Genomic DNA, 25,288 nt, shown 5'->3' with positions numbered 1-25,288 from the left:
CTCAGCAAAATAAACTCTTTAATGCATTTTTTCTGATTTAACTTAAATATGTATTTTACATGGCTCTATCATATGGTGAGTTACAATAATGTACAATATGAAAAGCTGTCTCTCCCATAGAAAGGGGGCATGTTTACACTACAGATGCAAACTGGTTTCATTGTCAAATTACTCCTTCTCCCCAGGAAATGCTGCAAACTGTAGCTCTTTGAGTTGTTAGAGACAGAGAATTAGAATTTTGTTATAGAATTTTTAGCATCTTGCCAAACTACAATTCCTAGGAAAGGTGTAGTGTCATAGCTCATTGGTGGAGCACATGTTTTGCCTGCAGAAGGTTCCAGGTTCAATTCCTAGCATGTCAGGTTCAGGGGTGATTGCAGCTTGCTGTGGACTTTGGGGTAAAGCACCTGCCCACCCCGCCCATGGTGACCCCACCCCTAGGTTCCTGCATGGGAAAGAGGGATGGACAGGTCAGATGAGTGCAGCAATGTGCTCGGGGGCTCCTGCGAGATGTTCCTGCTCACATCCCCTTGGCAAATATGGGCACAATGGGACATGGGGCGGTGACAGTAGTAATTCCTTCTCCTCATCCTGGATGGTGAAAGGAGAAGGAGGAGATGCCATATTCCTCCCATTCATTGAGAGGGAGAGAAAGAAACTGCCCTTAGGTGTCTTTGCAGTGGCTCCTCTTTGGGAAATGGGCCTTACTCCCAAAGTCCCTTATGTTAAAACAGGGAATGGTTTATATAAAGTCCCTTTATAGAAGGGTTGATGGAAAAACTAATAGCCCCACAAATTACTCAGGCTATCATTGCCTTCTCCCACCTGCTTTCCATTGACAAATGGGAATGTCCCCATGCAGATAGGAGGTGAATGCTAGTGAGATGAATGGCAGTGGTAGAATGCAAGATTTGTGGTAGTATGAGAGACTTGCAGTACTGCTGTCTTCTCCTAGCATTCTCCATATAAGCCATGGCGGGGTGTGTGTGTGTGTGTGTGTGTGTGTGCTGTCCAAATTGGCTGATCAGGTAACAGATTAGGGAAAACACTTCACTTGGAAACCTTGACAAACCTCTGCTAGTCAAGTAGACAATATTGGGCTACTAGATGGACCTTTGTTATTTTCTCTCACTGTCTTACTGTTGAAATATCTGTTGTAGGCTGCTCAGAGCTAATACCAGTTCATTATTGCTTATACAACTCCTTACTGTTCTATGTACATAGATGACACTACATAAATCACTCCTATTTAATAAAATGGGTGTCCTATTCACTGATGTACATGGGACATCATTTTGGTCCTATGTACCAAAATTGGTATTGGGAGCAGGCTGGAGAGGTTACTGAGGTTTTCAGGGAAATCTTTGGGTGCTTTTGGGGGGGACACACCATGTTGTTAAATAAAGCAAAAAATGGTGGTGGGGGATGTCAGGTTTTGCAGCTGGAGGATTCTGAAGTCAATCATAGCTCAAGCCTGTATGCAGACACAAGGAGAAGGAATTTGACTAGTTGGGGAGGGTGTTAAACCAAGCAGATTGCAAATGAAATTTCAGAACATATCTTGGGGAGGGAGGAAGTCTGAGCAGAATGTGAACTCACATTCACATTCTGCTCAGTCAACTCACCAACTATAATCCGTCTGAGTCAAACTGTCATTTGATAGCAACCTGAATATTTTGCAGATTATAATAGAGAAAAGGAGGCAGCGTTATCTTAAAATGTTAAATGTGCATGTCCAATTTTCTGATCATGCGCAGAAGAATGAATGCAGTGAATTTGAGCAAAGATGATAATGTTTGGAACATGACATTTGGTTTCATAGATGTATACATTTGGAGGAAAAATTCAACTAACATTCACTATTGATGTAGACCCTGTCAGTTATAAACTGATGCAGAAACTGATGTTTGAGTTTTAGGAGAGGAAAAACTGACAGTGCTGTTGTACAATAGGCAGCAGACCACAGCGGAGAAGGAAAAATCATGTCATCAGAGAAAGACAGAAGATGCAAAATTGTAAAATGAAAAAAAGATGGAAATGCTTCATATCTAATGGGAAAGTAGAAGCAGAAAATAAGGTGCTGGCAGATAGAACAGTAGAAATTAATAACAATAAAAAATAAACTCTAATAATTTAAATAAGGGGTAATGAAAGATGTGAATGTAAGTGCAGAGACAGAAATCCTATGGGGGAAGACAAACTGTTGAGAGCAGTGCAAACATTCCAGATTAATAAAATATATTCAAAGAAATAATTAGAGAGAGAGAGAGAGAGAGAGAGAGAGAAATATACTTGTGAGAATTTTATGAATAGTGAGTTGGTAGAAAGTGAAAAACAGTTTTAAAAAAGCATTAAAAGGTTTCACGAATCCCCTCTCTCCCAAAAGGATATGGAAAAGAACTGTGTTCAGTTCAATTCAGTTCAGGATAGGTCACTAAATATTAATAAAAGTGGAGATTAGAGTAACCTAGAAATGTATGGAAAAAGAAATCTAAGGTGAAAATGATAGATGTTTCTAAAATACACAATACAAGTTTGAAAAATCATTAAAAAGAAACCAAACAGAAACTTTAAATTATAGACCAGGGGTTTTCAACAGGGGATACTAATACCCTTAGGGGGACTTGAAGGGCTCCTTGGGTACTCAGAGCTCTCCTGCCTCTGCACACTATTTGTATCTCATCTAAGGATCGCTGGCTCAAAGCCAACACAGCCTCAGCAATGGGTTCTCCCATTCTCCTCTCAGCAGAAGGGGAGGAGGGTGAAGTTGCTCGTCCTCTGTTCCTAATTGGATAACTATGTGTTGAAGGTCAGCATACTCCTCCCCTTAGCCTGACAGGCTTCAGGAAATTAGCAGTCCCACTGGAGTTAATGGGACAAGTAAACTTGTTCTATTAATTTTCAATTAGAGTACTCATGAGTAACAGACTGGATGTAAGCCAGTGACTGTCGTAGCCTGTCTCATAACTGATTCATCACATAATGACTCAGAAATGCACACTTTCTGAAAATGTCTATGGTGTGCCTAAGCTGATGGCTTGCCATGGAAGGGGTACACATGTTTTAAAAGTTTGGAAACCCCCATATTATATACTAACTGAAGAAACTAATAGCTAACAAAACATAGCATATCTATAGAAAGGCAAGGACATGCCAAAAGCAAATAAGAGAGGACATCCAAGGAATGTACATGTACACACATTAATAGAGAAGAACAGAAGCAGCATAGTAAAAGAAATCAGATTTATTATGGAGAGGGGAACAACAGAGAAGGACATGATGAACGAATGCAGATTCATCAAGCAGAAATAAAAAGCAAAAAACAGGAATGCAACAAAGTTCATTGAAAATTTAGCTGGAGCACATAATGGGTTGATTCCTGAGCAAGTAAAACCTAACTGAACACTATTGAAATCAAGAGACACATTAGGCTCAGCTAACTTAGTTCCATTTAATTTCAATGACTGATATCCAGGCTGACTTACAAAGGCTGGTTGCACATGTCGCTCAAAACTGGCAGCTTGGCTGAACCACTAGTTTCCACCAATGTCAGCATATTCTACACTACTTACCAGGGGTGTAACAATAGGGGGGGCAGGCAGGGCACGTGCCCTGGGCGCCACCCCGGCAGGTCACGTGGGGGGTGCCAAAAAGTGGCATCCCCCTGACCCCCCGGATCGCCCGCTGAGTGTGGCGGTGGCGGCAATTCGGCGGTGCCAGTGGCGGGCGGCGGCGGGTCGCCCGCCGAGTGCGGTGGTGGCTGGTGGCTGGCGGTGATTCAGCTGTAGTGGCCCGAGTGGCGGCAGATCGCCTGCTGACGAGGAGTGCAGCAGAGCGACGCCGAGGCCTGCCATCTGGCCCGGTGTTGCTTCCCAACTCGGCGGGCGACCCGCCGCTGCCTGCCGCTGCCGAATCGCCGCCACTGCCGGCGATCTGCCACCTGGGGTGCCGGTGCAGGTTTGTGGGGGCGGGGGGGTGCAATTTCAGGGCCAGAGCTTGCCCTGGGTGCCGTTTCCCCCCGTTACGCCACTGCTACTTACAGTCCGAAGCCCAACATCTTTAATGGGCTTCAAATCTAGATGTCATGTTTAGAACTGTAAGTAGTGAAGAATATGCTGACAGGGGCATGTTCAGTCAACATTAGGGATGTATGAATCGATTTGGGTACAAATAGATTTGTACCCAAATCTAGCTAATTTGGGCAATTTGGAGACAGAACAAATCAGCTCTGTGACCCATTGACTAGATTTGGGTACAAATTGAATCGTGCCAGATTAGATTCTAATCGCTTCTTCTGATTCCTCCTATTAATTCCCCCAGATTCCCAGCTTTCATTTCAAAGAAAAAGCTAAGCTCTAGCCCTTGTAGAAGTGGAGTTATGGAGCAAAATGTGTGGTCAATATTTTTCAAGTGTTTGGATTCTTGGCCATTTAATAACTTTTCCTCAATGAATCCCTATGATGATTCATTACACACCAAAGAATCCAAACACTTGAAAAATAGTGACTGCACATTTTGCTCCATAACTCCACTTCTACAAGGGCTAGAGCTTAGCTTAAAAAAATAAAAATAAAGCTGGGGATCCATCTTAGGGTTAAGATAGGGCAACTTTGGATCCCCATTATTCCCTATGGCAAAAATATACAAAATCAGTTAAAAAAATATTAAAATCATTAAAACTCAACCAAGTGCCCCACTGCCTTGAACTCTGGGTGGTAGGTGGCACCCATGGGGACCTACCCAACAACACATTTTGGTGCCCCTATGACCTTTATAAGTTGTCCAAATTGACCTGAATTGAAATAAAATCCAAATTGAATCTGGGGTGATTCGGGGGGGGCGTGATTTGGACATAAAACAAATCAGGGGTGATTTGATTTGGGCACAAATCAAATTAAAAAATTTTTTAATTTGATTTGTGCACATCCCTAGTCAACATGCCCAATGTGAGCATAGTCATCCCAACACTGGAAGTCAGGCTCCCGTGTGCACTCTGCGAACCAGTAGTTTGCCTGAGCCACCTTTTTCCCATTATGTGTGAAGCTGGCTTAATTAAGAGTTACTCTAAGGATTACTTCCATCATTTATTTAGTCAGTATATCAGCCATTCAAACAGTTAAGATCACATTCTCTGGATACAATTTATTCTGTCCTTACATGTTAAAACAAAACAAAACCCAGGGCTTTTCAGAATGTTAAACATATCATCAATTTTGATATAGGCCATTTGATGCTATTGTTTAGCCAAACATTCCAGGAGCAAGAAAAGTGGCAATGAAGCTATTTAGAGGAACTAACAGAAAATCATAGGACAATAGAGCAAGCCTGTGTGAAAACTTGAAGATGGAAAAAGGAAAGATTAGATTGCCTTGTCCAGGACAGAATAATGATGGCATCTCTCAAACTGCACATTGCCACATTCATATAAAGTGACTGCAAGAACAAAGAAAAAACAACAACAAGCTACCAAATCCCAGCAAATATAATAGAATTATTTTAGATTTTTATCCTGTTCTACCCCAAAGGCTCAGCCATTTTAAATTTGAAAATAATACCATACAAAGAAAAGTATACAGTGGCTTGTATCTAAACTAGCCCTAACACTAGTGACAAGCTCTTCCACTCATGAAGCAGCTGCTTCCAACTTAGAAAAGGTTGCATGAGAAAAGGAACCCTAAATTCAGAGGAGTTCTATATTTGCACAAGTTTTTGCAGAAACTCTTTTCAGAATCCTTTTTATGGCCTTCTTGAGTTTAACTGTTACTGCCTTTGTTTTCCATATTCATAGTATTTCTCCTACTGTAATGATACATTGTGGCTTGGCACTGTGAGAAGTGTAGGTTTTTGTTGCTCTGCACTGGAAATGTTAGTATTTATCTGGATAAACTTGGAAACAGTATCCTGGGGAGAGATCCTATTAAAGTAGTCATGGACAGGGGAGGATATGGCTATGAGGGTCAGACTTGCAAGGTAAGGAGAAGGGGGGGGGGGTCAGCAACATAATAGCTGGCCCCCTTTCCAGTCTTTCTCCCAACCATGAAGTCCCATCTTGTCATACTAGTGTATAGTTGACTCTGGGTGGTGGTGTTGCTAAAGAAATGCTTATTATGCAGGACTTAATTCTGGAATAAGCAAACAAATGACTGATCTGATATGAATATTTTAAATTTTTTTAATTCCTGTTTTAATCGTTGGTTTTGTCTGTCTTAGTTTTTGTGAACCATCTGGCACCTTTGGATGCAGGTAGTATATTAAATAAATAAACAAATAAATAAACAAATAAATAAATAAATACCAATTCCTGGGTGGATGAGGTTAGCCTCTTCCAGCTGTGGCTGCCTAAATACTTGGTACAGCAGCAACACAGGCATGAAGGTCAGGGAAGCAGGTTTGTAATAGTCCACCAGAACACTCTCTCTCTCTCAGACTGGGCTGCCTGTTAAGATGTACGCTAGCTTTGTTTGTAACTGGTGTTAGGTGGTTAGGACAGATTAAGAATTTTACTGGTGTCCCTACCAACCTTCATAGGTGCTTCTGCCAATGCCCTGGTAGGGGTGTGCACAAAACCAGTTTGCCCAGTTTATTTTGAGTCTGAACCAGACTCGGACCAAATCGGGCATGTCTGGTTTTGTGCCCCCTGAACAGACCCACAGCTTGGCTCGAATTCAAGCCAGTTTGGGAGGTGCTGGTGCGGCCATGGGGGGGGGGCTCTGCCATCCCCTCCGCCCTTTCCTCACTCTTCAAAGGGCCATTTTGGCCCATTTGGGGGACATTCCAGCTATTCCTCCAGTGGCAGCAACTATTTTGGAGGCTTTGTGTGGCCATTTTTGTTGCCTTGGGGCTAGGGCGCATGTGTGGCAGCCTCAAAAATGGCCACTGCCACTGGAGGATGGGCAGGAATAGCCCCCAAATAGGCCAAAACTGCCCTTTGAAGAGCAGGGGAAGGCTGGTGAGCAGAGGGAGAGATGGCACACACACACACACACACACACACACACACACACACACACCTACCTACAGCCACAGCAGCACCCCAGGAACCAGCAGTGAGTTCTTTTAAAAAGCAACAACTTAGAGCCGAGTCTCACAATCAGTGAGACCTGGTTTTGGAGGGTGCACAGGGAGAGCGGGCTAAGTGGCCGCCCACATGATTGCCAGCTCCCGGAAGCTCCAGTATGCAGGGCATACTGGGGAGACCCCCAGAGCTGGGAGGCGGCTTTTCACCTCCCCTCCAGGGGTCTACTCGTGAATAGTCATGGCACGGAGTCGCGCCACAGCTACTCATGATCGGAAAGCCCGGAGCGCTCGCTCCGCAAACCTGGGCTAAGGGGAGGGCTTAAAAGTGGGATAGCTGCTTGTAAGCCATGGGGCTCATCCCCAGTGGTTTACATGACCAGCCAAAATTGGGCTAGGCTCTCTTAGCCCGATTTTTGCTGATCGTGAGAACAGCCCCCTTAGAATCCCTGAACTTGCTCTAAGCCAGCCGGGGGGTGGTTGGCTTGAGGTCAAGCTGGCCTGGTTCGACTTCAAGCCGGTTCGCACATGCCCTGGTTGCTCTAGATACAGAAATGACTTGTAGATCTGCCTCTCTTCAGGTCTACAGTCAGTCATGAGACACTCCTTGGACCTTTAGGACTACTCCAAATATAGACTTGTTTATATTTGCCAAATATCTGTCAGTTAAAACCAAGGAAGTGCTGTCTGTGAAGGTTGGATGTGCTGTCATGAATTAAGCAGCAGCTGGGTCAGTGGGTTCCCTCCTACCCAGCAGGTGGGTGGGAATTCCCACCTGCTAAATGAGGTGGGAGGGAATGTCCTCTGATCCAGCATCTGCTTAGCACACAAGCATGAATGATGCCTCTGACCTTGGTTTTAACTGACAGAGATTCAGCAAATGGGACTGCACATAGCTCCCAATTAGGGAATTCTCTTGCCCTAATTATGACCATGTGAACTGCCCTAATGTCTCCTAATTTAACCCCTCTCACATCATAGTAGTGAGTAATCCAAGTCATTCCTTGAATCCTCTATTTTTAAGGAAATAAACTAGGAGGTGAAAGGGGAATCCTCATTGTTAGTTCATTCCTGCTGCAGTTATGTGTTCTGTGATCCCTTTCATCTCTTTCCTTCTACGTAGTGTCTCCAGAGAGATGTCAGGAAAGATTTGAATTGCTTTTCCTTTGAAATTGAATGTTTCTCTAGAGTGGGCTTCCCTTAAGATCTTATTCCATGGTACACATGTTAGGAAATTGAGCAACTGTATCTCTTGGCGAGGTTGCTGGTTTCGTTGGCACTGGCCCAACCCTGTAAGCATTTTCAATAAGAGGAGCTACTCCATATTCCAGCTAGAATATGTAGAATGTGCACCAGCCAATTTACAAGGAAGGAGATCACATCAGCCCCCTCCACCTTATCTGCAAAGCCAGGAAAGTGGAGACACCCCCTGCACATTCTCTTCTCCAGATCCCCAGATTTAAGGATTAGAGCAAGATACCACTTTCATGGGGCTCGGAATTCATCCTGGGGGGTTACCCCCAGATCCATCGCCATATCAGTCCTGTGGCCAATTTCTGAGACTTTGGGCTATTTTACAAGATCTGTAATTGTTTGAGAAGCTGTGCACATCCCCAGTTTTCAGTTGTGTGCAAGTAAAAAGCAAGGTAGGAGTCAGGGGAAGTGACTGTGTAAAAGGCTCCTGCTTGGTAGGAAGGCTCTGTCTTACTTAGCAGCTATACCTAGCTGATTAATGAGGTAGGAGGAAACGCCCTCCTATGCAGTGGGAGCCTCACACACGATAACTTTTCCGTCCCCTACTTCGCTTTTTTACTTGCACACCGTTGCAAAATGGGAGCATGCTGAGCTCCTAAACTTGGGGTAGGATGCTTATCCTGCCCAATTACTGGTTATGTGAACTAGACTTTTGTCTCCTATTTCTTGCAGCTTCCTTTGCATTGGCTTAATAAGGGATTGCATTTTATTTGAAAATTGTGTTTGCATTTTAGAGAGCTGTGAATCCTCTTTTGTAGCTGTTCTGTTTCTCTGCCTTTTCTCTTCATTCACCATCTTAATGCCTTCCTCAAAGTTCTGATCAGAGGAAGAGGGACCCTGCTGTTGCTGTGGAAGCAGATAATTTTTAAGGCATTTCTGGCTTACTGCTGCTATGGTGTTCTTGTTTAATCCATTCCTTGATGCAGGCCAGCTTCTGAATGGAACTTTAGTTAGTTGTAATCCAGTCCTGGAGTAGAGGCGGGGCTAACAAACAGCCAGCAGCAAGAGCACTCAAAAGCAGTCTGCACTTACCTCTCTGTTCATCTGCATATATAATTCACTAATGACATGCATGGCAAACCCCACCATTGCTGCAGCTGTGACCAATGAAAATGTGGGGGCAGAGCTTTCATGTACAACCTGGCAGGCCCAGGGAAGGAGCTTTCGCCACCATCTCCACCACTGGGGCCCCATCGTTGCCTGTTCTCTCCATTGCCATACTCTCCATCGGGCAGCTTAAGGCAAAGGGGGAGGTGGGACAGGGGGCTGAGTGGGGGGCAGGCAAAGGCCAAGTAGTGAGCAGGGGCGGTGAGGAAAGGCTGAGCAGGGACAAGGAAAGGAAGAGCGGGGGTGAGGAAAGGCCGAGCAGGGGGAGGAAAAGCTGAGTGGTGGGCAAGGAAAGGCCAAGCGGAGTCTCCAGGCGGGGGGGAGGCCAAGTGAGAAGGCCTTCCATCAGCCCGCCAAGTCTCTGGGGTGAGGAAGGCTGAGTGAGGGGGTGGGAAGGCTAGTGCCCTAGCACTAGTACACAGATGCTCTGTTAGGATTCAGCTTGTAATATCTATTTCATTAAACTATTAATATTCCTGATTCCACTCCACTGTCTTGTCCTTGCATACCACAATTCTTTCCCTTGTATTCTACAGCTGCCTTCCACTGCTTTCCACTGTCTTGTTTGCCCCTTTTAATGCAGTTCTTTATATCTTCTCTGTAATAAGAACAGTAATTGATTATTCAGGGCAGAGAGATCCACTTGTCCATTCCATTCCTGCTGATGTCACTTCCCTCTCTGCCCAAGGACCGTATATCTGAACATTCCCCCTGAGTGAACACTCCTCCACCTTGTTTTCTGAGTACAAGGTGATTCTATCTTCCACCTCCATTTTGAAGTGACACAGGCCATGGAAGCCTGTTTGTCATGATATTTCTGAATGTATAGTTTGACTCTTAATCAATAAGTAGTGTATGTGAATTAAATTGGATACAATCCTCTATTTTGAATGGGCCTTAAAATTGCTTTCACCTTGTATTCAGCATTTGTTTTTCATGACCTGATTGTGGTTTAATATATGGTGAAGTAATATTTTTCAATTTGTAATGGCTTATATTCCACTAAAAATCATTTTTTAGTGTCATCTTGGGTATAAGAAAGAAAACGTCTACGAAAACATGAATTTATTGAAAACACCAGTTAATTAGGATATAATTTTACTTTGGCCCAAAATACCCTCATGAATTTTTAAACATACTTAGGCCATGCCTCGGCAATAAAAATAATAAATAAATAAACAGAAAAATCCATTTCTTACTTGACGACTGTATATTTTTTATGACAGTATCATAAATAAAGCTAATACAGCAGCTTGTTTTTATTCTTACTGAGATATACCAAAATTTATAACTATGTATGGCAGCCAATGTGAGGTTGTCAAACATGGAGAGGCCACAATATGCAGCTAGTGAGCTGAATTCAGCTCTGTGGGTCCCAAGTTATACTGGCCTGATTTGCAGAAGGATTAAAAAAGGATTTTTATTTTTTTTTAAAGCAGCGGTTTTTAGTGTCAGCAACATTCATTGGTTGAAATGCATATTCTGACAAAAGAGGGTTTTTACCTACTTTTGTCAGAAAACATAAATAGTCATCTTGTGTACTATGGAGTAACAAACAAACCAATTTCTGGATATTTTGAGCAACAATTTTACTTGAATAGATTGTTAAGTTATTCACATGTGCGTGCAAAACCAGGCTAAGGAAGCCCAGCCCAAGTTTGCATTCGCATGAGTACTGCCCAGATAACCGCCTACAGAGCCACCCTCCAAAACTAGGTTAGAAGAGCAAGCACTCTCCTAATCCTGTTTCCATGATTGTCTTCCAGCTTTGGCTGCTTGCAGTCAGGACAGACAGAATGCAGGGCTCCTGGTCTCCTTCGGGGAGGGGAGGGAGATACTCATAAGGCACCGCACACTCTCATGGTGCATTATGGGAGCTCCAGGGGTAAGGTGATGCGGGGTGATGTATCCGGAACCCCGACCCTCAGAGCTACCGGAAGCAGTTGGTAATCATCTGGGCAGGTGATCCGCCCACCCAAGGAGAAGAACTGGATTGTCTGCTGCAAGGGAAGCTTTTTAAGGTTTCCTCTCTACTAGCCCTCTTGCCCATTATCACTGCGTGTGAGAAAGGGGTCTGTGTTTCTCTTGCGGAAAATAGTTCTCAAATCTGAAATGGCAAAATCCCAGAGAATCCTGTTTAGGAGGTGAACGATAAAATAATGCTTAAGTCATTTTCACACATTATTGTGTACACCCATGCAAGCAAAAAACAAAAGAAAACAAAAAAAAACCCTTTATTTCATTCATTTATTTATTTAAAATATTTATGCCCCGCCTCTCCAGTGCAATACTGCTCGGGGCGGCTTACAACAATAACATAGACACAGATACAAGTAATAATTTTTTTTTAAGTCAGATTAAAAACAATTATTAAGTTCAAATTAAAACTGAAGATTATAGAAAGCTAAAGAAGCTAAAGAACCTACCAGATATAACAAAATAATGATATTTAAAAGCCTGCTTACCTGCTTTAGGGTTAGCAGGTATATTGGACAATCCTCCTTCAGCCTCCACTATTACTCAAATATACAAACCATTAGTCAAATGTACAAACAATGTCAAAGTAAACAGATTTTCTTTGGTTCTGATTTTTGTTGTCAATTATGGGGACAGTCTTTTGTTGTCAATTATGGGGACACTATGAGCATTAGAATCATTTTGGTGATGAGAATAGTTTTAATTTTTATTGCCTTTTCTTTCACAGAACTGTTTTCATTTCTGTCACCGGTAGAAGGTATCCTAATATTTTCTTAATATAATAACACAAAAGTGTGGTTCCTAAATTGATTTGGGTAAAAAAGGAACTCAACATGAAAGGAAAATTGTTCAGAAAATACAGCAGCTATACTGAGCTTGGATACAGTGAAATTTAATAAAGGGACAAAAATTGGTTATTTGAAATGTGGTTTCAAAGCACACTCTAAGAAGGGAAAAGTAATAGTTTCCAAAGCAAAAAATAAAAATAAAAATTGTAATTCCTGTTTTTAAAAGAATCTTTGATAGAAAAGGGACCAGTCAAACCCAAATCTTTGAAATAATGTTTTGCGGATTTTCAAGAAATAAATATATGTTTTTGTGTAATTTCTCCCATTCTACATTCATGCCTTTTCTTCCTTTTCTTGTGCATTTCCTGATCTTGCTGACAAGAGATTTTTGCTGGAATGTGTAGAGAGGAGAGGGAATATAGTACACAGAATATTGGTTGCTAAAAGCAAGTTTACATTTTTTAATGATATCTATATATTACTGATAGGTGACTGGCTCATTATGTATACTATCCTAGTGGATTTTCAGCGGGGAGGGGGGGATTTCATTTAATTTTGACAGTACTCTACCAGTTTAGCCACCTAATGGCGCAGCGGGGTAATGCTTGATTAAGCAGAAGGTTGCCAGTTTGAATCCCTGCTGGTACTATATCGGGCAGCAGCGATATAGGAAGATGCTGAAAGGCCTCATTTCATACTGTGTGGGAGGAGGCAATGGTAAACCCCTCCTGTATTCTGCCAAAAGAAAACCACAGGGCTCTGTGGGCACCAGAAGTTGAAATTGACTTGACGGCACACTTCCAGTTTGCAATATTGGCACATATGGTGAGATTTTGACTTGGGTGATCCTATAATGTGAACTCCCCACTCAGTGTCTGGCCCCACTTTTAGCTGGGTCCAGCTTTGAAATTGGGTTTGTCTTCTGCTTCCACCACTATCCCATTCCATGTCTACCTCCCCTTCCTCCCCCCAAAAAACTTAACTTGAGGCAGCACTGGCTTGTTGCCATTTGCCACTTGAGGTGAAGAATGACCTGCCTTGCCCCCTATTGGTGTCGTCCCTGGGCAGAACCCAGTGCTGATGTCGCTCCACCCCTAGCTCACTCCTCCCTCATTGGCCCCACTCCCCACCTCATTGGTCCAGGTGTGTTGTCTTCTTGCCTCTTGCCACTGGACTCAGCTGCTTGCTGCTTGCAGAGGCATGAAGCGTGCCTCCAGCAGCAGTGAATTGCCCCTCTGTCTCTGCAGTTTTGCTAAGCCAGCCGCAATTTTCTCCCTCTTGAACTGTTTCTTTTCTCCAGTAACAAACTTCTTCCTTCCAATACCAGACCACACAGCCTGGTTTATTGCTGGAGAGAAGAGATAGCCCAAGACAGTGAAAGGGAGAGAACCACTGTTGGCTTAGCTGCATAGCAGCGCTGGAGAGACCAGCCACCTCTTCTAGAGGCACCCTCTGCACTGCTTTGCATGCCATGTAAACAGCCAGCAACAGCATGCAGGTGTGCCCCAGCATCTGAGAATGGTGATGAGGGGAAGATGGCAGCACCTGGATCAGCGAGGCAAGGGGGCAGCAAGTGGGAATAAATGACAGAGGAAGCTGCAGCAGAATTCTGGTGGCAGCTCTGGTTCCTGCCTGGGAAAGACACCAACTAAAGTGGGGGCAAGGCAGTTTGTTGTTTGCCTTGGGTGTGGAATGAGGGGTGAGAGTCCCTGTGCTTGCCAGCTGAGGCTGTTGCCTCATCTGGCCTCACAGAAGAGCTGCCTCTGCCTGGGAATGGAGAAAAGATAAGAGGCAATGGACGTTGCCCTTCAAGAAAGGAGAACATAAGAACAGCCGTGCTGGATCAGGCCCAAGGCCTATCTAGTCCAGCATCCTGTTTCACACAGGGGCCTACCAGAGGCATCTTATTTTGGATAATACAAAGCACAGGCCTAATTGTCCCTCCTTCACCACACAATCACTTATGGACACACATAGGGCCATTGAGGCAGACAACTGTGGCCTGATTCAGTCTTAGCCAGTGAACAGCCACTGACTGCCCATGGGTGATGCAGTGAAATGAAGAAGTGTGCCCTTATTTTGCAGACAAAAGGACCTGGAAACTTGTTGAAACATTTCAAACTATTGAAAGTTGACACCACTTGCACACCACGGTTTACAATCTTTTAAAAAACATTCTCTGAAACAGTATTCAGTATGGGTAGTCGTTTTTACGTGTGAGCTTAAAACATTTAATGATGGTAAGAAAGCATAGCCCACCACTGCCTCTAATACTCTCTCTGTGTGTGGATGTAATGTTCATTGTGTGATGTATCATCTTCTTGCACACCTACCATCTTCCATCATGAATTATATTAATTCACCTAAAGTTGATAAGGATTAATTGCTATGGAATGGCAAATTGGCACAGGTTGGATATGCTGCTTGGGTAGTCCCAAAATGTGGCCACTCATTCGTTTCTCTGTTTCTCTTTTATCCCCACAGATGTGTGCCCAATCACTGTGAGCATGGAGGCAAATGCACCCAAACATGGGATAGCTTCAATTGCACCTGTGATGGAACTGGATACAGTGGAGCCACATGCCATAACTGTAAGCAATGCTTGGACTGACTTCAAATGATAAAAATAATGGGCATGATTTAGCCAAAGATAAAAGCACTATTAAATTGAAATCAGTGAAACTTTAAAAAGCTTAGCCATGGTTGGATCATGCTCAACGTTATGGCATTGCAAGCGATATTATACTCCCTTCAAAAAATAAGATGTGTGACCTTATTTCACAGTACCTATTAAAATTTTACCAGGTAAAATTGGATCCCACATTTATCAGCTAGAATTTAAGGCCACAACTCAATGGCTTTAGGAGATTGTTTGCTGCTTTGTATTCTGCATGTTTAACTATTTCTTATAGTGTGTTGTTTTGGTGGATTTTATATGTTTTTATTGTTTTATTGTTTTTTGCTAGCTGCCCTGGGTACTTCACTGCCAGGGTATGAATATTTTAAACAAAGAAAAATTAAACTATTGTTAACATACAGTCGTCTTAAATTAACATCTTAAATACAGTACAAGGGAGTCAACTATATCCTGTGCTTATAATGCTCAACAGTTATAGTGACATTTGAAAGTCAGTGGGGGGAAAATACCTTACACTTCAGTGTATTGGAAATATGTAAATAGGTTCACTTACTGCAGGTTGAATTCATCCCTTAGATTAAAAATGACTTCTTGAATGTAACCTCGGAAAAAGAAATCCTATCTGTGATTGTTTCAAGCCTCATTCAGTTGCATGTTTCTAATTCTGTGTGTGGCTAATATAGTAACTGGATCATTTTTAGCCTACTTTCCAGTAGGCTTATGAAATCACCCGGCATTCTGTGTGTGTCCCCCGCCCACCCCCACATCAATTTTGAAATGCCTGGACCACTATGAACCAAATTGGGTACAGTTGGAGGGACACATAAGGACACCTCAGCTGCATAGTTTCTGATTATGTCATCCAACCAAGTTCAAAATGGCGTACATGTAAATGTTTGAGGTACAAGGGGGCTAACTTGTGAACTGCCTAACTGATTTAAACCAAACTTGCTACAGCTATAGGGACACATAGGGATGCCTCAGTGGTGTAGTCTGTGATTATGTCATCCACCCCAATTCAAGATGGCAGATGTGTAAATGTTTGAGGTGCAACTGAGCTAACTTGTGAACTGCCTAACCAATTTGAACCAAATTTGCTACAGCTGTAGGGACACATAGGGACAACTCAACAGTGTAGTTTGTGATGATGTTATATACCCCAATTCAAGATGTTGGATGCGTGGATGTTTGAGCATCAGTGGACTAACTTGTGGACCATTTAACCAATTTGAACCAAATTTGGTGCAGTTGTAGTGAGTGACACACAGGGACACCTCAATGGTGTGGTTTGTGATGATGTCATTCCAATGCAAGATGGCAGACACATGAACATTTGAGGTGCAACTGAGCTAACTTGTGAACCGCCTAACCTATTTGAATCAAATTTGCTACAGGTGTAGGGACTCATAGGGAAAGTCAAAGGGTGTAGTTTGTAATGATGTTATCGACCCTGATTCAAGATGGCAGACACATGAATGTTTGCGGTGCATGTGGGAACCGATTTGGACCAAATTTGCTACAGCTGTAGGGACATATCAGGACACCTCAAATGCACAGTTTGTGATGATGTCATCCACCCCAATTCAAGATGGTGAAGGCATGAATGTCTGAGGTGCAAGTGGGCTAACTTGTAGGAATGTGCAAATTGATTCAGGTACAAAACTATTTGTATCCAAATCTAGCTGATTCAGGCAATTTGTAGACAGAATAAATCGCCCCTGTGCTCAATTGCCCAGATTGGGACCTGAAAAAATTGAGAGATTCAGACCTCCATTTTGTGGCCACAGAGGGTTGGGTGGTAGTGCCCAATGGGTGGAAGCTACCACCCAAATTTCAAAGAAATTTGGCAAAGGGGTGATTTATAACAGTTTTTTGTTTGCACACACACAAAAAATGTTTGCGTGTCTTTAAGCCTTTTCCCATAGAGAATAATGGGGATTTTAGCAACCCCATAACTTTGTGTGGTGGCCTACTACAGGTTGTGGTGGGTGGCAGTGCCCAATAGGTGGAAGGAAGCTACCACTCACATTTCAAAGAAATTGGCGAAAGGGGTGATTTTCAACTAATGTCTGAGGTTTGTACATCTTTAAATTTTTCCCATAGGGACTAATGGGGATTTCAGCAGCCCCATAATTTCACATAGGGGGCACCAGGGTGGCCCAGAGCAGGTTGTGGTGTAGTGCATATGAGGTGCCAGCCACCCTCCAAACCACAAGCCCATGGGGTAATGGGTTTTGTTGATTTATTTTTTTTCAATTTTTGAGGTGTTCTGAGAGTGGATTCTTAGGTGCAAAATAATAGTGGATTCTTTGGTCATTCATCATTTTGCACCAAAGATGATGAACGAACATCTTTGTTCATTCATCATCTTTGGTGAAAAATGATAAATGACCAGAGAATCCACTGTCAAAAAAATAGTGGATTTTGTAACAACAAAATGGGTGGTTGGCACCCCATGTGCACTACAGTAATCCCTCGACCTACGAACTACTCGACATCCGATGTTTTCGAGTTACGAGCGACAAAAAAGACCGGAAGTAGTTGCCGGTTTAGATTCAGCTTACTCGACCTACGAATTTTTAGATGCGGTTTCCTCGACTTATGAATGTTTCCAGACTTCCGTGGTGCGCTCTTCGACTTACGAAAATTTCGACCTCCGAACGTGCTTTCAGAATGGATTAAATACGTAAGTCGAGGGACCACTGTACATTGGGTGCCATGTAGAAGTAGGGGTAATCTAGGAATACATAGCAATCACAATCTTTCTTTTCTCAATTCTTCCAAAAATTTAGAAAAATTCATTTCTTTATTTTTACTTGGGGAAAAGTTCTTTAGAATTACTTGGGGAAGTTGTTCCTTTTTAAAAGGATTTCATTTCACTTTTGAAATGAGCTTTAAAATAGTTTCCTGCTGTTTGGAAAACAAAACCCCTTTCCAAAGTAAGACTTATCTGAAATGTTCCAGCTTAATACTTGTATCCTGGTAAATAGAATCTTCTTATTACATTCCCACCCTCCTTTTCTTCTGAGCCTTTAAGCCAAAGGAAGCTTGTCAGGCCATGTTATATGTCAATCCTAAAATCCAGGCGCTGTTTTCTAAAAAAGATCATACTCTTTCCAGGGAAACTGATGTGAGGATCTGAATTTAGCAGTGCTCTGCCATTTTTAACCACTATAATCAAGCAGGCAACTCTGGTTCATTTGTGGCTCTTTAAAATGACACTTTTAAAGGGCATAATCCAGCCAAAATCCCTGATTCTTCTACATATATGCACAGCAGTTGGAGCAGCACAGTCATAGCCCTGAGTTTGGTTAATAAGCTGAAACATTTCTGCTTTCCTCATTTTTATTGTTGTCCTTTTCCCAACTCTTCCCAGCCTCTTTCTCTTTCTGTCCTCTCCCCATTCTTCTTTCAACCCCTTTGAAGATCCTTGCATATTCCAGTTAGGCTCTTGCTATGTTAGCTCTGCATGTTCTTCAGGGATTTAGTGTTAGCATCAGTTCTGTATGACTAATGATTTTTTAAAACTTGACACATCATATGTTTGACAGTCATAAAAACCTGGTGCTAGTTCTGCACACTGATAATCTGCATGGCTGGAATGTGTATTCATCAAGATGGCTAGAAATAGATTCATTTTGTAGACTTTAAAATTGTCCCATTTGTGTACTTCAACTCATAGATGATTATTCTCCAATAGAAGTAATTTAAAGGATGAAATAAGAGCAGATAATGCATCTCTAGATTTGTTCATTTAAGATATGATTTGCACAAACATTTTCATCCCTCAGTTTTGAATGTGATTTAAAGGCTAATGGAGAAAAGAATGTACAGATCCACTCTCCAAATGTCAACTCCATTTAGTGCCCTAGGAGCCTAATGAGCTTTGATTATTTTTCTCCTGAAATGTAAATCTTCAGCCTATTAGGAAATAATCTGAATCATTCTAATAATGAGTTCATGGCATCTAGGAGTGCTTTTAAGAAAACAAAATTTGAATAAAATCTTCTCTTCACTGCACATTGTCATTAGTTCGGACAATAGGGTAATTGTGATACTTGGTTAAAATCATTGCCAGATAGGGTGATCAGAAAAATGCAACACTTAAAAAAGCACAGGCTATAGTTTGCATGCTGGCGCTGTTTAGACTCCAGCAGACTTCCTATCGATAGTTTTCAACAACTGTGATTCCATTATTTACACAATGAAGTGATTTTTTGGGAAAGCACAAAAATGCTTTTAGGAACTTCTCCACTCCCCCCCCCCCCCCCGCAAATGAAATAAATAAAACTATGGCTTCTTCCGAAGTGCCACATTCACTGACTTTTTCATATGCCAAGGTCAGCCACAACACACACACATACATACATGCACACCAGTCCAAGTAAGATACTTTTGAAGTTGGAAAGGCTACCACTGCTTTGATATGAACATGGTTGTTGTCTGTGCAAATAAAAGTAAAAGTCATAATATAAGGAGAACAAAGATATCAATTTCATAGTCATGCAAACCAAATACTAGGTTCTTTGACTAGAGGGGGGGAAAGGTCTCTGATATAAAACTAACCAGGTTATGAGGATATACACATTACCAGAAAAGAAAGGATTATTTGATTTTGAGTTTGTCTTTCACAGCAGTAGCTTTGAAACTGTTCACAAAGAGAACACACAAAGAAATCCATCAACAGAATGTTGACTGTTCGCTCCATCAGCTCCATTTTGTAGGGTTGCCAGATTGTATTCACCTTTTGCCTTTACATTGATCAGGAGGGTACATCACTGGACAGCTGCTGAGAGCCCAAGTCGTGAGGAAAGCTGCTCCATTTTTCACCTCTTCACTTCTTGCTGTAAGGAGAAGTGATCTAGACACGGCACAGTTTAGCTGATGAGAGGATTGCTTGAGACTAATGGTGGGAGAACAAGTCAGGGTTGAAGGGGGAGATGCAACTAGACTTGGGACAAATATGCCACAAAATATCTTCAAATGATTCTCATGGGAAATATATGAGGTGGGAAATTTCAGGAATATTCTTCTGGACGTCCAATTATTCTCAGAATGTTCTCCAAATAATTTCCATGCCGTGGCTTCATTTACAAATGAAAAATTAATCTGCACCTTTTTGCAAATCTATTACCAGCAATTAGCAGTCTACCATGAGGAATTAGTGTCTTTCAGTAGTAGGGGTAGAGGTCATGCATTCTCTGAAAAGGGCTGTTTGTTTTACGATATGGAAGTAATAATTTTTTAAATTAATAAAAGTTGTACCTTACGGCTCTAGAATTCTATTGTTTCTCTGAGGGTCACCAGCTGTGGCTGGACTCCATGGCATCACTCTATTGTCAATCACAGCAGGGCATGATGGGAGATAAAGTACAACACCTGCAGGCAGACCAAAGTGCGGCAGCCATGCTCCAGGTCAGGGGTGAATCCTGAGGCTTGTCAGCTATGGCTTGATGACACCCATCGCAGCAGGGCATGATGGGATTTGGAGTCCAACATTAGCATGTGGGCCAAAGTTGGGCAGCCATGCTTCAAGTCAGGAGTGGATTATATTCATATTTCCAGATCTCTGCCCATTCACTCCCTTCCCCCTCCCCTTTCTCCTCACAAACAGTCTAGCTGGTCTGAGCAGCATACCTCAGTACAGTGGAAGTGGTTATGGTCCTGAGCACATTAATTTGCCTGATTTGGGATTGCACATTTTAAGATGCAGGAAGGCCATCTCTATCAAACGGTAACAGTTTCAGCCATGTACCTTATGACTTAATTTATGGTCCCCATTACACTTTTTCTGAGTGGTCTGAAAGGGGTTAAGCCCCAACAAAGTCAATCAGACTGGACAGTTTAGAATTATGTACAGTCTTCTCCAACAGAAACTGCTTGTTTCATGATGTAAGTAACGGCCCCATGAAGGTGTTTTGAGGAGCTTGCACCCTCTAAAAGCCACACAGGGCTGTCCTTAGGGCATGGCAAGCAGCCGTTCATAAGGTGGCTGCTTTTGGAAATGCCAGAACTAGTTTAACAACTCTAGATGGTCAAAACCTTTTGTAGCTTATCACACAAGTTTTTTGACATGGGCTCTTGGACTGTAACTGCACCAGCACAAACAATGGTTTTTGACCCCTCTCCTTTCCCAGGAAGCCCTGAGGACTGCAGAACTCTCAGGAACATATTTTCGGGTGGCACAGAGTGCTTCCTGGGGAGGTTATCAGAAATGATCATTTCCCTGCTGCACCAGTGCATTCTTAATTGAGAAGTTGTGTTAGACTGCTTTTTCACTGCACAGGTGAATACTTGCTCTGTATTTTGGCCACTGACTTTTAAGGATCAGGAATGCTTTTTCCTGGAAATGGGATCTCTAAGATGTGCATTTCCACATGTATCCCAGAGAGGGAGGGAGGGAGGGAGGTGGGTGGGTGGGATACGTGGAAATTTAAGGCTACTATATTAGTTTCAGCATACTTGTTAAGGTTCTATCTTATTCCTACTTTGAGAACAGAACAGTATTTATGGAATGAATCCTCAGCTGGATGCTCCTCAACATCTTCTCCTTCTCCTAAACTCAGAAAAATCTGATCCATACTAATGTGTTTTTAAATAATTATTTTAAGCACCTGGAATTGGGTTCCATTATAGTTCATGTTGCTCATCAGCTTGCCATGACCCAGTGCAAACTAAGAGTCATCCTAGATCACGGCGTTTACAGGTCATACAGAGTGCGGTTGGGACTGGGAAGGAATATTAGGAAGTGGGAGTAAAGGGTTGGTAGGTAGGAGGAGGAGGAGGAAGAAAAGGGTTATTGGAGAGGGAATTGCTTGTATCCTCCCTTGCATTGTGAATTTTCACAGGTCTTTAACTGTTGTTCTGATAAAGGAAGGATTAGTGAGTCTGATAAAGGGTACATAGTAGACTTGTTAGTGGAATTTATAATATTGCCTATGTAGTCCTTTTTTAAAAAAATGCACAAATATTTCCAGGGGAAATCTTTAAAAGAACATATAATTAGTAGAAGATAATTTTGAGACTCTTCATGTAGGGAGCAAAATCCTTATAGGGATTAATCACCACCTGAGACTGACTTGACGTGTAGAGTCTGAAAATTAATTAGCTTTCTTTTAATCTTCTCCATTTAAAATGCTTGTTTTAGTGTATTGCTTACTTCATTGTTAAAAAAAACTGCTTAGCTGCAAAAATTATTATTTGGGTGATTCTATTAAAACTCCATTGCAACTATAAGAAAACATATTTTCAAGCAGATTTGTAATTCTGTCTGTTTAGCATTTGGGAAAGCTTTACAAGTTCTCTCTCTTTCTTTTTTAGGCTTACCAGTTTAAAGAACCAGCTTTTGTAAACTTTCCTGCCTGGTTGCCTTGAGTAATTCTGTTCATTTACAAGCCTGCTCTTTGTAATAAACAGAAGCAGCAATACTTTAGCCTGTATTTAAATAAATTAACACAGCAGAACAGATATACATAGCTCCCCCACCCCACCCGCCATTTCCCAGTGATTGTGGCTTCACTGTGGACACCATCAGCCCTTTCTCACTGAGGGCTCAAGGGAGAATGGAGAGGAAAGCCTCCACGCAGATGATCCCTCTTCTCTCCCATCCACATGATTGCCAGAAGCTGGCACCCCAGAACTCCCATAATGTTCTAGCACCCTGTGACTCTCACAATGCATATGAGTTCCCGTACCTCGGAACTCCCATAATTCATATGCGAGTATGCAGTGCTGGCAGACAATTAAAAAACAGGACTAAGCAAGTGCTAGTTCTCTTAACCTCATTTTAAGAGCTTAAAAACCTCAAAAAGGGGGGCGGGGAAGGACACTGTAGAACTGGAAAAGGTGCAGAAGAGGGCAACCAAGATGATCAAGGGCCTAGAGCACCTTCCTTATGAGGTAAGGCTACAACACCTTGGGCTTTTTAGTTTAGAAAAAAGACGACTGTGGGGAGACATGATAGAGGTCTATAGAATCATTCATGGTATGGAGAAAGTGGATAGAGAGAAATTCTTCTTTCTCTCACATAACTCTAGAACCAGGGGTCATCCCATGAAATTGATTGCCAGGAAATCTAGGACCAACAAAAGGAAGTACTTTTTCACAGAACGCATAATCAACTTGTGGAATTCTCTGCCACAAGATGTGGTGATAGCCAACAACCTGGATGGCTTTAAGAGGGGTTTGGATAACTTCATGGAGGAGAGGTCTATCATCAGCTACTTTTTGGAGGGCTAAAGGCCACCTCCAGCCTCAAAGGCAGGATGCCTCTGAGTACCAGTTGCAGGGGAGTAACAGCAGGAGAAAGGGCATTCCCTCACATCTGGCCTTTGGCTGCCAGTGGCATCTGATGGGCCACTGTGTGAAACAGGATGCCGGACTAGATGGGCCTTGGGCCTGATCCAGCAGGGCTGTTCTTATGTTCTTAAGAGGGTGGCTGGCTTGGCAAGGTTGCCACCAAGGAAACACTGGGATCGGGTGCGATCCCAGCAGTTGTAACATGTGGGAAACACCAGGCTTGTCTTCATTAGCCTGGTTTTGCCTGCGCATGAGAACAGCCTCCATGTGATTTTGCAATGTAGTCTGGTTTGAAGCTTAAAATTCCTCTCACGGTTATTGTCATAATCATAGCACACATCTTAAAAACAAAAAACAAAAAAACCCTTCAAAATCCTTCAGAACCTCAGAAATCACTTGAAGTATGATTTCACCATAAACCTTGCCATTTACATCTTAACTAAACTGAATATACAACCACAAATATAGCTACAAATATTTATATGCCACTTTTCAACAAATGTTCTCCAAGTAGTTTACACAGAAAAATGAATGAATAAATAAGATGGTTCCCTGTCCCAAAGAAGCTCACAGTCTGAAAAGAAACATCAGGTAGACACCAACACCAGTCACTGGAAAGGCACTGTTCTGCAGCTAAAGAGAGCCAGTTGCTCCCCACTTGCTAAATACAAGAGAATTGCCACTTTATTTTATTTTATTAATCATATTTTATATAACTTTTATCATATCACTTTAAATTGGAACTGATTCAGAGGAGAGCAACAAGGATGGCGAGGGGTCTGAAAACCAAATCTTGTGGGAAATGGTTGAGGGAGCTGGACATGATTAGTCTGAAGATTTGTTCTCTGTTGCTCCTGAGGACAGAACTGGAGCCAATGGGTTGAAATGTCAAGGAAATAGATTTAGGCTGGATATTAGGAGTGATTTCCCAAGTATAAGGGCTGTTTCACAATGGAACAGTCTGATTTGTGTTGTGGTGAGCTCTCTTTTGCTGGAGGTTTTCAAACAGAGACTGACCAGGGATCGTATAGGGCAGGGTTTCTTAAGCTTGGGCCCCCAGATGTTGTTGGACTACAACTCCCATCATCCCCAGACATGGCCTTTGGGGCTGAGGATGATGGGAGTTGTAGACCAACAACATCTGAGGCCCAAGGTTAAGAAACTCTGGTATAGGATATTTCTGCATTAAGCAGGGTGTTGGACTAGGAGACCTCAGAGGTCCCTTTCAACTCTGACATTCTATAATTCTATGAAAGTACTAATACTAAAGGAGTATCAACACCAGTTGTTTTCCCCAGGCCAGGGAATGTCCTGGGACTAGGTAGCAGGGATGTGCAAATTGATTCAGATACAAATCAATTTGTCCTCAAATCTAGCTGATTCAGGTGATTCAGAGACAAAACAGATAGGGGTTTTTGATTCAGATCCAAATCGAAACACCAAAAATCCGAAATGCACACACCCCTACTAGGTAGTACAATCCTCATCTCATCCCAGTAATGAATCCACTCTGGATTTTTTCTTGAGAGTAGGCTTGTTTGCATGGCCAAATGGGGGTGGGCTGGAGGGAAGGCAAGACCCTTCTTTCTTGCTCCGAGATGACCAGAGCCTCATTTTGGTTCTGCAGCTCATGCACCCTCACAAATGCTGCCGCAGTGTTCTCCATAGCTGGCATCGGAAGCTGGGGCCTCCAGCTATCTTACAATGCATTGCATAAGCAGCAGAGAAGTAGCCCTCAGTACATCAACAGCTCTCCTCTCCCTGGCCCCACCTGCCATACAACCCTATGATAAACCTAGCTGCTGGTTCCCAGGAACAGTTTAAAATGTGGTGGTGGCAGCACAGAAAACCAAAACAAAAAGGTCTTATTGTCTCTCTTATTGTCCTACCTCATCTTTATCCTGGATAGCAGATCTGGGCTACCCAGGTTCAGAACTGCTGTATCAAGAGGACTCTCAGTGCCCCAGATAACCTCTGATTCCAGGGTTAACCGTCTCTACCCAGAACCAGTGATCGTGAGAACAGGCTTATTATTTCTCTAATCCAGTATCTGACTAACAAGTAGAAGCTTGCTGGTTCAAATCCCTGCTGGTACTACATTGGGCAGCAGCAATATAGGAAGATGCTGAAAGGCATCATCTCATATTGTGCATGAGAAGGCAATGGTAAACCCCTCCTGTATTCTACCAAAGAAAACCACAGGGCTCTGTGG

General features: G+C 42.6%; 1 protein-coding gene across 3 annotated transcripts in view; it reads left to right on the top strand.

Annotated features, from left to right (window-relative positions):
- CNTNAP2 (contactin associated protein 2) overlaps positions 1-25,288 on the top strand; it is a 1,803,519-nt gene that overhangs the window by 1,184,815 nt on the left and 593,416 nt on the right. For all 3 annotated transcript variants that reach the window (XM_053266196.1, XM_053266197.1, XM_053266198.1), the window contains one exon: positions 14,625-14,731. In XM_053266196.1, coding sequence (XP_053122171.1) covers positions 14,625-14,731 — 107 coding nt within the window. The remainder of the gene's footprint in view (positions 1-14,624; positions 14,732-25,288) is intronic.

This window comes from Hemicordylus capensis, chromosome 6 (genome assembly GCF_027244095.1).
Source record: "Hemicordylus capensis ecotype Gifberg chromosome 6, rHemCap1.1.pri, whole genome shotgun sequence".
NCBI classification, from domain to species: domain Eukaryota; kingdom Metazoa; phylum Chordata; class Lepidosauria; order Squamata; family Cordylidae; genus Hemicordylus; species Hemicordylus capensis.
This window is presented reverse-complemented; position numbering and strand designations above follow the sequence as displayed.